The sequence below is a fragment of the Podarcis cretensis genome, assembly GCF_951804945.1.
Source record: "Podarcis cretensis genome assembly, chromosome: 1".
Classification (NCBI taxonomy): Eukaryota; Metazoa; Chordata; class Lepidosauria; order Squamata; family Lacertidae; genus Podarcis; species Podarcis cretensis.
The window spans coordinates 33,066,230-33,080,853 of record NC_137170.1 but is presented as its reverse complement, the minus strand read 5'-3'; the positions used below and the strand labels follow the sequence as shown (position 1 = coordinate 33,080,853).

Here is a 14,624-nt window from a genome sequence, read left to right as displayed (position 1 = left end):
AAAGAGTTAAATAATCCCTTACTATTCTCAAAATTCTACAGAAAGTGAGTATGACAATTGTGCCCCAGAGCCCACATCAACAGCAAGTAAAGAAAAGGATAGGCATACCTATCTCTAAGGTAGAGTGTGTATTGGTTCATTGAGAACATTGAGTTAGCTTTTTCCAAGCTCTAACAAACTAACCATAAATCAAATATTGTGCTATTGAATTTATCCTACTTTCCTGCCTATTTCCCACTTCGCCCATCTTGCTTAATTACCGTAATAGTTGAAAAAACATGATCCTAGTGAACTGATGACTGAACCAGCCATCCTTGTCTGCCTCCTGTCTCAAAGTTCATCCCACTATTACCTTTATGGCATCCATTCATCTGTTAAGTTAATTTTAATGGTAGTTAGATTTACATATGCTAATCTTTATACAAGGTGTGAGGAAATCAGGATGTCTCCTGAATGCTTCCAGGACATGTTTTGAGATCAGACTGGTAACAGAGTCAAGAAAGTTCATAATGGACTTTCTACAGCATGGGTAGGCAAACTAAGGCCCGGGGGCCGGATCTGGCCCAATCGCCTTCTAAATCTGGCCCACGGATGGTCTGGGAATCAGCGTGTTTTTACATGAGTAGAATGTGTCCTTTTATTTAAAATGCATCTCTGGGTTATTTGTGGAGCCTACCTGGTGTTTTTACACAAGTTTAATGTGTGCTTTTATTTAAAATGCATTTCTGGGTTTTGGGTCCCTTGACCAACTACATTCTTTCTGTGGCACTCCTGTGGGGCTCAGGAGCCCAGTTCTGTCCCTCCTTGCCTGTAGAGCTGGCAGCCTCTCACCCTTTTTTCAAACACCCTCCCTTGTGGAGTGTTCCCTCAGTCTCTTCTCCTCTCCCCTTTCATTGGGAGTCCTCTGGGCAGCCACAGCTGCTGCCCCCACCACCCCAAAGAGAGGTGCCTCCTCCCACTGCCCTACAGGGGCCTGGGAAGCACCCTCTGGCCAGTCCTAGAGGCACCATTCACCCAGGGAGCTTGTAGTCAGGGCTGCTGCAGCAAACAGCTATGCAATCCTTTGGGAGACAGAAACGTGAGAGGGCACCAGAAGAGGGGAGGAAAGAATGGCAGAGGCCAGTGTTGCCAGCAGCACCCCTGCCCACCATTCAAGGCACTCCAGGGTGCCACGGCACACTGGTTGAAAACCACTGTATTAGGGGGTTAAGAGTAAAGGATGACTGCATGAATTGTAAATCTAACAGAATATCTAGTCTCTCATTGATTCAGTTTGTATGTCTGGCTCTTTTGCAGCTCCGCTCTGTAAGAGCCATATCCAATATAGCTAGGTCTCACTAGTTTCAAGTGACATCATTCGCTTTCTCATCATTTTGCTGGCTACTGCCGTGTTCTAGAAAGGCAGTCATTACTTTTCTGCAGCAAAAAACAACACACTTTAGCATAAAGTAGGCTCAGCCAGATGTATCATTAGATGCATAAAATGGTATCTTCAGCTTGCAGATATGTACATGGCATACACATGTGTAGTGGTGACAAAATAAGGGTGGGTGAGGAATGCGAGGTCAGAAAGCCCAAAAACAAACAGATGTGTGTGTTCCATTAGTAAGTGGAACACAAATGCAAACAAGCAAAGGGTAAAAGATCAGACTCCCAACCGATAACAGATCTGCAAAGCAAGCTAAATGCCACGCATAAGCACATAAGGAGGTGAAATTCTTTTCTACTTTAAATAAATTCCCATTTTGCATTTAGCTCATGTCTTGTTAAGTGTGAAACTTGCATATCAATCCCAGCTTAACAATCCCTTTTTTGCTGAAGTGTGGCAAAGTCGGATGTTCAATATCCAGAGAGACCGAAATACACCCGGACTCAACCCACGGATACTAAGCATTACCATTTTTTAATATTAGATTTGTGGCCATTAATTATCTGGATCAATGACAGTCTGGTTTAGAGAACGAGCAGGAGGTTTCAGGCTAGGCACCCAAAAATATCCGTCAAATATACTGGGACTTGATCAAACCGCTGCATAGTAAATAGATTCCAGAGAACATCCGTAAGAACACGCAGCAAGCACCCCACGCTACTAGAACATGACGTCAGAAAAGGGGGCGGCGCTTGCTATGCGAGCCGGAAGCTACGGGCGTCCTGGCCGGCGTCTTTCTTCGTGCAGCATAGAGTCACAGGCTCAGTGGGATTTTACACTTCCGGTTCTAAATTGAGCATGGGGGGTAACCAATGCAACGAAATAGAATAGTGCACTGTACTACCCACTCTCCCATTTTGCACTGTGAAATGGGGGCCGGGGAGCTGCGTTAGTCCGCTGCGACAAAAACAACAAAAACCCACACATGCCACACACACAAAAAAACCCCGCCCTGCTTTTTAAGGTGCAACGGACGGACTCTAGTTCTCTATTCTGCACCAGCTGCGTATATGGCGGTATTCCAACGGAAACCGGAAGTGGGGAACGCATTCAGAGGCGAATCTTCTACCTCTACGCAGTCGTGGGTTGTTGTGGGGTTTTTTTTGTTAAGGGCCGGCCGAGCAGCAAAGGTGCGACGCGCTCGTCTCTCTCTCCCTCTCTCTATGGTCTGTTCTAGATGGGAGCGAGGCATTTTCGATGGCTGTGCGCGTCATATCCGGACGATTCTGAGATGCCGGTAAGAAACGCTCGTCTCGGGGAAGGAAGGAGCTGGGGGGGGGGAGAGGAGGGGGCGCGAGAAGACGTCGTTTACGCGCCCTCCGCCCGCGCGCTCCCTTCGCTCACTCGGGGTGGTCTCGCCACTGTGTGGCCCCCGCCGCCTACCTGCTCCCCTTTCCCTCAGCTCTTGGGTCCAGCCCGGTCCGTGAGAGAAGCCCTTCCCTCTCAGCCCTGGGTCCGCCTCGGCCTTGTCGCCGATATGGGACGGGTCTTTGCTTCTTCCCCTCTCAGCGCCCGCCCGGACCCAGGGGCTGGCGGGAGACTCCGGGTGACTCCGTCCAGAAGGTGACCTGCTTGTTGCTTAGGCCCCGGAAAGTTCTTGGGTGTTTCACGAGGGGTCGTGTTGTTGGATGAACCTCCTTACCGTCCCCCGACCCTCCCGGGTCTTCACGAACCGCCGCCTCCTTGGGTGGTTGGAAGGCTCCGCGGTCCTTAATGTTCAAAGTAAGGAAAAGTTTAGGATTATTGGTATAGCGATGGTTCCCACTCCCCGCTTTTCATCAGCGCACGTGGGGTTTCATAGGGTTATGTCAACAACAAAAAGTCAGGCTCCTGCCGTGAAGAGCTTAGCGTGATAATAGCCGGGATATTTGTTATTTTTGTTGTTTGTCGAATTTATGCCCCTCCAATAAGCAGCCCTGGGCGGCAATCGAGGATAGGCAGCCGAGGAAGATGACGAGGGAGAGATGGAAGAGGCAGTGAAAACCGAGGACACGTGTGAGCAAATTGGTTTTAAGACAGACACAGAGCCTAGGACTTGCTGATCAGAAGGCGGTTCGAATCCCCGCGATGTGCTCGGTCCCAGCTCCTGCCAACCTAGCAGCTCAAAAGCATGTCAAAGTGCAAGTAGATAAATAGGTACTGCTCCGGTGGGAAGGTAAACGGCGTTTCCATGTGCTGCTCTGGTTCGCCAGAAGCGGCTTAGTCATGCTGGCCACATGACCCGGAAGCTGTACGCCGGCTCCCTCGGCCAATAAAGCGAGATGAGTGCCGCAACCCCAGAGTCGGCCACGATTGGACCTAATGGTCAGGGGTCCCTTTACCTTTAAAGACATACTGCTTGGGAGTAAGGATTAAGAGGTCTTGAACACATCCAGCCCTGACATCAGCACCTGGCACACACAGGCGGCTGCCAGGGCCCATGCAGTCAGTGGGGTGGCCTGGCAACAACTCCTACTGTCTTTGAGTGTGTTTTCCCTCCCACACTGGACATTGTTCAGTAGCCCTTCTCTAGTAGTGTTACCACTAGTTGGATTCCCACCCCTGTGTTGCTATTCAGCTTCTGACTTGTGGCCTTACCCAGGCATCCCTGTTGCGCTTTCTAATGGATGTAGTAGCTCCCATTTTTTAACATACTGCTGTGTGTGCAAATGCTGTGCAGCGTATAATGTAATGATATCCCGTTGGGTGCTCTGTAGCATGAAGGATTATGACCACTCACTTCCTATAGGAATTGCAGTTCCTCCAGTTCCTTTGAGTAAGCTCATGGGGGGTTATAATCATTGTAGTACAGCCAGGTAAAATGGGAGGTACCAGTATATGGTGGTTGTAACACCAATGGCACTGTCATGAAGGGCAGGGGAGCCTTTTGGTTTCAGTATCTGGAATGGGTTTGAAGGAAGAGAGAAATAAGTGAATTCTGGGCATATTTGAAAGCAGGAGAGAATGGACAGCTGCTTAAGAGCTGGTATTTATGTATTAAAATGTTTATTTTTGCACCCAAATTTTGGCCCTGACCTCCAAATAAGCTTGTTGCAGTTATGTAGGAGGGAATTAATGATATTCTGTAATGGTCAAATAAAAGCTTTTCATTGTTGTTACTATATCCCTGTAATGAACCATAGAACTGTAAATGTTTCTTGAGGCTGATCTCTGGCAAAGTCTGGGCCCCTGGCAGTGGAATTTAACAGCTGCAGTTTAATAGGCATGGAGTGGAGGTAGAAAGCAAAGAGAATCAACGCTATGTTACTGCTGTTTTGTGTGTGAGAAAGAATTATGTTTTAAAATATGGCAGCATGACTGGCAATATGTTGGTCATATTTTTAATATTTGGCTCTTTTTCAGGTTAAACTGAATAGCTCTCTACTACGGCTTCTCCTAAGAAGATCCTCACAAAGCTGTGAGGCTGGAATATATTTATAAACACAGAACGTTGTTCACTTTGAACTCTTAAGCTTTGTGCCTTATCCAGATCGACTTTGGGAATCGGAAACTTGAATCAATGTTATCGGATGAGTTAGAGTCTAAACCAGAGGTCAGCAACCGCTAGATTTGTTTTGTGGCTCAATGGCTGTATTCTGGAATTATTATTATGACAAATGATAATTTTCCTAGTGATTTGTGTAGTTGGCATATGGTTATCATACATAGAAACAATGCAATCTTTTTTGCTTCATTAATGGCTCCAAAATTGCTCATCAGATTTTCACCCACAATGTCTCACTTGAAAACCTATAATCACAAGTGACACTTAAGCAGAAATTCTGTGCAAACTTACATGGGAGTGAGCCTCACAATGTGACTTACTTCTGAGTAAGCCCATGTAGCATTGCAATGCACAGATGTCACAATTTAAAAATGTTTAACAGTCTACATGGCTCTTAATGCAAAAATACTGAGGTACCAATAACACCCAATTGCTTGACATAAAGACTTCCAGCTCAGAGCAGTTATGCTTATGGCCTTCCTTCATGGTAAAAAGCTGCCAGGGGAGCTAGTCAGAATGAAAGGAAGGGGTGTACCAATCCTTTACTGCTTCTCCACTGTCCTGACCCCCCTTCCCCAACTGCTATTTGGCATGGGAAAGAAGCTGCCATTGATGTAATTTAGTATAGAAGAAAGCTGCCATTATCAGCTTCGGAGAGTTGTTTCCATTGGAATCAGATGTGCAAGAGAAAATAAGGCTGCTTTTTACGGTTTTGATTCTCCACAAAATATACTACATAATGTGTATAAAAAATACATGTGACGTTAAGTTATATATTTAACAGCACGTGTAATATAGCCTGCACTCTGTGACCAGTGCAAAAGTGTTTTGGGGTGGTTCATGTATGTTGCCTGTTGCTTCTTTTCAGCTCAAAATCAAGCTGGGGAAGGGCCATAGCTCAGGGGTAGATTTTCTGCTTTGCATGCAGAAAGTGCCAGGCTTAGCCCCAGCATGTCCAGGTAGGGCTGGGAGAGGCCCCAATCTAAAACTCTGAAGAGTTGTGCTGCCATTATTGTGGAAAATACAGACCAATGAACTAACTACTATGCAAAGGCAACAGTAGTTGTGAATTTAGTCAAAGAACAGGGCATGTAACGTTTATGCTTGTTACCATAAGAATTAACATTTGCACAGGGAAATAAGAGTTCAGAGTAAGTAGTGAGTAATTATTTCACATTGGTGATTTCTTTTGGTTGAGCTCAGAATGACATAATATTTACTTTTAGTATATTCACTACCGTGTAGTTTATGAACTATTTCTCTGTGTTACTGCCTTTTGCAGCTGAAGTTGTAGAATGGGAACCGGGGGGGAATTGACAGAAAGCATTCAGCTTCAGATCTAAGCATTTGTTGCTGTTTTAATATCTTTGCTTTCCCCCCAGCTGCTGGTTCAATTTGTTCAGAACACATCTATTCCACTAGGACAGGAGCTTGTGGAATCAGAACCTAAAGATATAACCTGTTTGTCTCTCCTTCCTGTTACTGAACCCCAAGAATGCAACAGACTGATGTTGCCAGGTAAAACCTGAAGCCTGATTATGCTACAAATGCTGTTTGCATTTCTGAGATATTAACAACACAGTTCTCTGCATGTCTACCTGGAAGTCAGTACCACTGAGTTCAGTTTGGCTTGCTTCCAGATAAGTGTGCATAGGAGTGCATGCTGTGTTTGGATGTGGGATACTCCTGTAATGCACAGTTATTAAAGTTCAGTTCTTTTGCAAGGAATGGTGAGATAAAATTGTAATAGAGTAGATTCTGGCAAAGCTGCTAGCAATGCTCTAATTAATATTAAATGCTCAATAAGTCATTTAATGTTAATTAGATCATTGCTAGCAGCTTTGCCAGAATCCACGCTCTTACTTATGGAATATGCAGAAATGGTGAAATTTACCGGAAGAATAAGAAATCAAGATAACAAACTTTTTATAAAAGAATGGAAATGGTTTATTGAATATTTACAGATAAATTGCAAACAGATAAAAACATGATAGGGTTATTGTAATAACCTGCAGTTTCAAAAGAGTATATATTTAAAGTAGGTAATTAAATGAGCAAATTAAATGAATTTGGATATGCAGAAGATATTAGAAAATACATTTAAGGAACTGCAGAAAGAGGGGGAAGGAAGTCAAACTTTGAAATGTTAAATTGATTGTACAATTAATGAAATGTATAAACTTGAAAAGTATAAATAAAAAGTTTTTTAAAAATAACATTAAATGTACTGCTAAGGTTACTGATTTTATAATGGTTTTCTATCACGTTTGTGCTGAAAGCATGATTGTCTTGAATAAAATGCATAATCTCACAAATTTTTTCTAAAATTTCTTCATTAGATGACTCTCCAGGTCATACTAGCTCCTCAAAGGATGTCTCCTCTTCCGCTGTTTTGCGAAGCCTCCAGGTGAATGTTGGCCCTGATGGTGAGGAGACAAGGGCACAAACAGTACAGAAACCACCTGAGCTTCTGCCAAGCCCTGATACTTCCAGCTTATTGCAAGACCTCCAACCCACTGATAGCACTTCTTTTATCCTTCTCAATTTAACACGAACAGGTAACTCCATCAAGCACTTCAAAGCACAGAAAGAGATTTGGGCAATGCTGCATTTAACAGGAGTCATCACCTCCTTCCAGTAAAGTGGCTGGAGAGCAGGGAAACTAACCTGTGGCACCTCCAGATGATGTTGAACTAAAACTCTCATCTGCCCTGGCCATTGGCCATGCTGACTGGGGCAGAAGGGACTTGCTGTGCAATGACATATTGAGGGCTTGAGGTTAGCCATCCCTGCTGTAGAGGTTCATTGTGATATTGTGGGAAGCAAGAGAGTTTACTCCCCTTTTTATTGTCTCATGAAAACTGCCTCCGTTCTAGGCCTAGGTTCTCCCTCAGAGCACTTGGTGTTTGTCCAAGATGAAGCAGAAGATTCTGGGAATGATTTCTTCTCGAATGATAGCACCGACAGCAGTACCCCATGGTTTTTGCGAGTGCAGGAACTGGCTCATGACAGTTTGATTGCTGCCACTCGAGCACAGCTCGCAAAGAATGCCAAAGCAAGCAATAATGGTAAGAGGGCTTTTATTTCTGTTGGGGTTTTTTCCTCATTTTCAAGGTATAACGTTACTTTCACCCATAATATGAGTTTAGGAAATTCTGTAAAGCTCTTATATGTTGTTGGGAACTTCAGTCATTTACTTCCTGCCTTTTAAGGTAAAAAACTTTCAATGTCCCTAATAGGGCTGGGCAATATCTGGTTTTCAGTATCATGGCTGTGAGGGTAAACGGAGTTCTGGGGTTTAGTAGCTCCTGGCTCTGAGCTGTTTTCACCAGTTGTTGCTGCATGACTGCTGGGCCATGCAACCTGCTGAATGCTAGGTATACCTGGGAGTTGCTGATGCTTGGCAAACGCAGCTCCATTGCTGAGGTAACCAGCCTGATGTTCCCTTCCTTAATCCAATTGTGTGTCGTCGATTTCTTGCCGATGAGATTGGGACGCACATTCCATTGGAAGTAACACATTCAAAAAGAAATGGTTTGCATTCCGTCGCAACTTCATCTGTTTGTACGGCACTGCTTATAATGGGATGCACATCTCCATGCCTGTTCTGTCCATTAGGCATGCCTAACTATGTGCAATGGGAGCTCGGTCAGGAGAAAAATATGCTGCATAATGATAGTAAGATAGTGAAACTGCCAGCTTAACATGGTATGAGTCCTCTCAGTTGTCTCTTTCCCCCCTAAGTGTGAGAGCAATTGAACAGCATTGTTTGCCCTCGCTGGTGTCACACAACTACAGCTGGCCACGTTGTGCCAGTTTTACTATGAGATCTGTGAGTTGGCTGGGATCACATAGTGAAGAAGCCCTTTCTAGTTTTGTGTTTTGTTTTTAAGAAGGCGACCAAGCAGCGACAGCAAGTCAGGGAAACAGTGAATGTGAACAGGTATGCAAAAATGTGGAAGGTAGTGCTTTATTATTTTAACGTGCTTTCTCTACCCTCCCCCTACCTCTGGGAAAGGATTATAGCTCAGTTGGCAGAGCACTAGCTTTGGATGAAGAAGGCTCAATCTCTCCAGGTAGGACTGGGAACGCTTCCAGTCTGAAACCCTGGGAAACTTACTAGTCAGAGTGGTCAGTGCTAAGCCAGATGGACCAGTGGTGACTGGTTATAAAGCAGCTTTCTATGCTAGCATTTCACCACCCCCACTGCTCCTGCCCTTAGAAATGGTAAATTTTGCATAAGAAAATGGAACCTCCTGAAAATTTGGGAGAGTACAGATTTGAAGTATGAAGAAAATCATCTACTTCAGGGGGCTGACTAAACAAAATGAGCAGAAATGTTTCTCTTTTTAAATGTATTTAGGTGAGTTTCCCCCCCCCTCCTATGTATCACTGTCATCTTAACATTGTATTTTTTTATTTTTTTTTACCCCTTCCAGGTGAAAATGTTCATGTTTGCTCAGGAGACCCTCAACCGAAAGAATCCAGCCCTATCCCTCACTTGCCTCGGGTGGAGAAAAAGTTGAAATGTACAGTTGAGGGCTGTGACAGGACATTTGTGTGGCCGGCCCACTTCAAATACCACTTAAAGACTCACAGGTGCATAGAGTTGCTATAGCTATGACTTTGCTGAGCACTGCAGACTGTATGCAGGTCCTGCTATGGAACGATCAAATTCAGAAAGTCAGCCAAAGTACAGAAATCTGAAACAGAAAAAGCTCATTTCTATTTTGCAAATACACTCAGTGTGGTTTTTAAAACACTGTTTGTGTGTTTTAACTGCCTGGGAGTGGCTTGTGATTTTCAACTGGCCCAAACAAAACTGCTTTTTTGTGTATGTTATATGTAACCTAAACTTTTAAATGAGAATATCTGGTTTATTAAAATTATTTATACAGTGTAAGGCAAGGAAAATGCAACCTCTTCATTTTACTTTAACTGTTACTTCAGGTGGGGCCAGTAACTGGCCATGTCACTTTTCAGCCTCTTCATTTTGAACTGAAACAAAAATGCATACAACACCACATTAATGAAAGCCAGAGCACCAGCAGAGGAATACTTGATTACAGCAGCATGTATAATAGTGCCATGAAAGTGATGTTGTTTTCCAGGAATGACCGTTCCTTCATTTGTCCAGCAAAAGATTGCGGGAAAAGCTTCTATGTCCTGCAGAGGCTGAAGGTGCACATGAGAACGCACAATGGTGAGAAACCATTCATCTGCACCGAGCTAGGTTGTGGGAAGCAGTTCACGACAGCTGGGAACCTGAAGAATCACCTGCGGATTCATACTGGTGTGTACCATTCCCCTTTTTTCGAATTCTTCTTTTGTTCCAGTATTCAAGTGTTAAAGAAGTTTCTCTGCATTTCTATCAGCCAGATTATGAGCATGGCACTGACTAGGCAGCTGCTGCCTCTCTGCCTTTATGCCTGTTATGAAGTATTTATTTAGGGTTGCCAAAGTTGTTGAGCTTTGAGGTATTTTTAATGAAATTAGGCAAAATCTACACTTCCGACATGGGTTGCCATATATCCAGATTTTCCTGAACACTGCAGCAATTTCCACCCGGACGCTGTTTATGAGGGCCAAATGCCGGCTATGTTACAGCTAGGGAGGAGATGGGGAGGAGAAAGCTGATTCAGATGACCCACTAAGCCAAACCTGGCTTGGCACAGCGGAAAAGAGGACCAGGGAGGAGCAACGTGGATATGAGCTCCTCTGTGTATGGTCTCAATAAGTCAAGGTTTGGCTTAGCGGGTCATGTGAACCAGGCCAAAGTTTTCCCCCACCTCCTTTAGGTGGTCAAAAGGTTATATAATAGCAAACCATGTTGGTGGTGGTTATATTAAATTTCTGAGACTTCCAGTCTTGGAGAAATTGTGTTTTCACTCTCCAAGTAGAAAGCTTCAAAGCTTCAATTCATGTAGACAATGAAAGGTGTTTGACTAAATTTGAGAAACTGCAACTTAATAGAAAGAAGTGGATCCTTGCATATGAGGGCATATGCAATTCAAGTGACTTTTTGAATTAACTGAAGCAAATGCTTCAATGCAGGGGAAAAGCCCTTCTTGTGTGAGGCTCAGGGCTGTGGTCGCTCCTTTGCTGAATACTCCAGCCTTCGGAAACACCTAGTTGTCCATTCAGGTAAGGGGACTTTATTCCTTGAGATATACCCATACAACAGACAACATCTGTCTTGAAGACAGCAGAACATTATTCCCTAGGTCTTACTGAACAATTACTAATGTGGTTCCCCCTTTGCTTTTTATGCTGTCTTGCCCTTTTCTCTTCTTGAGCCTCATAACTTCAAAGGTGTAGGCTAAAAACTGCATCTTGCCTAGTATATACAATTATGGGCGTGACAAAGTGAGATCTTACAATCTCTAGGTCAAAGGCTTCTTGTACATACAGGCCTGAGACTCTAAATTTTCCTGAAAAAATTTGACTGTGAACTTGATAGCCCCTTTCTAAAGCTAAGCCTTTGGTCTCTGAATTCAAGAAAAATGAAAACTACTTAAGCATAGAAAATGGATATTTCATTCCCTGCTCTAGCAATTATTGTATATTGTTTATAGGAGTAAAGCCCCACCAGTGTCAAATCTGTGGGAAGACATTTTCTCAGAGTGGTAGTAGGAATGTACACATGAAGAAACATCATTCCAGAGTTGGAACAGATAGCAACAGACAGCATGAACAAACAGGTAGGAACCGAGTAGAATGGGAATGTTTGATTGGATCTTTCAAACAGTGATGAGAAAGGTCGAGTTGAGAAAGAGAATCTGTTCTGCCATAGAAGTGTTAGCATGAGATGGCGACAGAAATGCGGCTGTTTCTGAGGATGTATCACATGAAGAGATTGTAGGAACAGAGAGGCTAAGAGTGTTTGATCACAAAGCATTAACTATTTACCAGCTTTGAAAAACAGTTATAAAATTGATCTGTGTGAGTAAAGTTGTGCTTTTCAGATGTGTATGCCCACATCTCAAAATATACAAAGTCAAACTCTCTTCCTGAAAATACAGGTCATGAAGAAGAAATCTTGGATAAGGAAGAGTGAGAAAACAATTCTCCACATTCTTCAGATTTGTGAAGCAGAAATCCCTCTCTGTGTGATAGTTAGAGAGCCTGTGTGGTGTAGTGGTTAAGAGCGGTAGTCTCGTAATCTGGTGAACCGGGTTTGTGTCTCCGCTCCTCCACATGCAGCTGCTGGGTGACCTTGGGCCAGTCACACTTCTCTGAAGTCTCTCAGCCTCACTCACCTCACAGAGTGTTTGTTGTGGGGGAGGAAGGGAAAGGAGAATGTTAGCCACTTTGAGACTCCTTCGGGTAGTGATAAAGCGGGATATCAAATCCAAAATCCAAACTAGTGGACACTGATGCTGTTGTTCCTCAACTTGGTGTTTTGTTTTTGCAACAGAATCATTGATGGGCAGTAGTTTGTTGGAAGAATCTGAAGAGCACAGTAAGAATCTGGTGTCCATGAGCTCACCTCCCAGCCTTGGTGTAGAATCTTTGCAGTTGCCAGACACAGAATCAATTATTGGTGTAAAGGAAGGTGAGAAAAATATTTCTATTAGCAATGAAATGTTTACAGGAGCTCAGTTGGGAGGGGATATCTTTCTATCAGGATAGTCTTAAATGGGATAATTTATTGGAGTTCCAACACATAGCTTCAGTAGGAAGGGTGGAATACAATAATAATACTTTTATATTGGTTTCTGATACTGTATTTGTTTTCCTGAGTGCTGATTTAGGCATTGTTTCTAATATTTGCCCTAGTCTAATACATTCACACAATGCACACTTCATTTTTTGTCTGAAGATCGGGTTGCTTGAGAAAATAATCCCCAATGAGCATTTTATAAAGCACAACTTAGTCTCCTGTTTGATTTGCAGAGGTTCTTGCTGAAGCAACAACAAACTCTATCCATGCTGCATCTGATGTGGTTTTGCCATCTCATCATCTGATGCCCATGTCAACATCAAGACACTCCTATGGGGTGTCATCTTTACTACAGTAAATCTACAGGTCAGCCTAGACAACTTCTATTTCTTTTAGAACAGCATAATTCTAGTCTTTTGAAAGTGCAGGAAAACATCACCTTTTCTACTATCTGAGAATTTGATAGCAGTGAGGCTTTTAGTTATTATTTAGTCTTATAAATATTTGTTTGAAATTTTGATGGAAGATTATAGTAATAATAGGTTTAAAAGAAAAATCCCATTCAATTATAAATTGATAATAATAATAATAATAATAATAATAATAATAATAATAATAATAATAATTTACTTGATCTGGAACCTATATAACTATAGTGGCATACAGCTTGGTCTGACACAAAAATCACAACCTCTGCTGGTGCCTGTTGGTTTCAATTAAAGCTTACTACAGTCTCCTAACTGTGATGACTGTAGGCAAGGCTCTTGTTACAACCTTACTATATCCATTTGTTCACTGAACAATGATTGGGTGTGGTACCACAATGTTGCACGACAATTCTTGCAAAATAACACTGTCCTCTGTCGTCATGCTGTTCCCAACCCACAATGCCATCTTTCATAATATGACACAGGCAAAATGTGTATTCCTGTGATGACACAGAATCTTTAGTACGAGTTGAATCCTAAGATGCCTTCTGCTCCAGAATACACTTGTATTAGAGTGAGAAAAGTGAAGCAGTCTAAAGATATTCTGTTCAGCTTTTTGTGCGAGCGTGGTCCAGCCCACCCTGCCCAACTTCTACCTTGATTGGAGTGAGCCAGTTCCTCCCACTGCCTTAGCACTGATCAGCCAGGCCCTTCATTTAAAACAAATACGTTAGAAGGTGTTACAAGTAAAGGTGTTACCAACATCTGTGTTGGTAATTTGTCATATAGAGAGGGCTTGAAAGAAAGAAAAAAAGATGATGTGAAATATAATAGAGCAGTGTGTTGCTTGAATCATTCTATTATTCGTTCCTTTCTTATAAACAAGTCTGAACTAGTATTGATAAAAATAAAATGTGTTGATTTGCAGTTACAAAAGGAAGAGCAAATGAATGAAGTATTCAACACAAGATACGAAGCTAAAGAAGAAGCTTGTGTGATGATGGGCTCAAGAAACCATGTGGTACTTGAATCCCTAGAGTTTATGCTGTGCCTCTAGTGTACTTATTGTGACCTATCAGACCAGAGGCCTGGAATATGGTTTGCTTCAATCACTGGAACCTCTGAAGAAGGGCTTCAGGAGCTTTTACTAATGTCTGAACAGGGTACTGTTCCTGTTGAACCTGGCATCCCAAAGGCGAGGAGGTAATGCTCTTGGAACTAGTTCCTAGCCACTTTTTTCTCTCCTGAAGCTGATCATAAGCTCAGCATTATATTGACTCGTTCTTCTTGGAGGAGTATCTTTAGATGGTAGTGAATTCTGCAACAAGGCACTGCAGTTCTGTTCTTGCTTCTGAATTATCAGGTGGTTTGTGGTTTCTCTTTGAGCTAGATCTTCCACATCTCCTTGCTTGGTGCAGATATACTCTCTAATATGATTTCTGCTCCAAACTGAAGACATGATGTTGTTCAGAGGATTGCCTCAGACACCCTTGCTTCTTGCTGTGATTTTAATTTCTAATTATTAGGGCTTAATTTAAAAAAAAAAATCAGAGGTAGAATCTATTCAGTATTCTTCAGTTGTAAATAAACTATCTACTTCCAACCCCTGATATTTGTGTA

General features: G+C 42.8%; 1 protein-coding gene across 6 annotated transcripts; it reads left to right on the top strand.

The window, feature by feature from the left end:
* The first annotated feature begins 2,392 nt into the window (after nt 1-2,392).
* ZNF410 (zinc finger protein 410) lies at nt 2,393-14,614 on the top strand. Of its 6 annotated transcripts, none has more exons than XM_079972439.1 (13): nt 2,393-2,666; nt 3,344-3,424; nt 4,772-4,961; nt 6,296-6,431; nt 7,253-7,471; nt 7,790-7,981; nt 9,353-9,512; nt 10,025-10,206; nt 10,968-11,057; nt 11,489-11,614; nt 12,331-12,468; nt 12,810-12,942; nt 13,933-14,614. In XM_079972439.1, exons 3-12 carry the CDS (start codon nt 4,929-4,931, stop codon nt 12,932-12,934), a joined length of 1,401 nt encoding a protein of 466 aa, XP_079828565.1. In that variant the 5' UTR covers nt 2,393-2,666; nt 3,344-3,424; nt 4,772-4,928; the 3' UTR covers nt 12,935-12,942; nt 13,933-14,614. The 6 variants fall into 6 exon arrangements, with proteins under 6 accessions (XP_079828565.1, XP_079828567.1, XP_079828564.1 ...); XM_079972441.1 differs by having other exon boundaries at nt 3,341-3,424; XM_079972438.1 differs by lacking the exon at nt 3,344-3,424.
* Nucleotides 14,615-14,624: the final 10 nt, after the last annotated feature.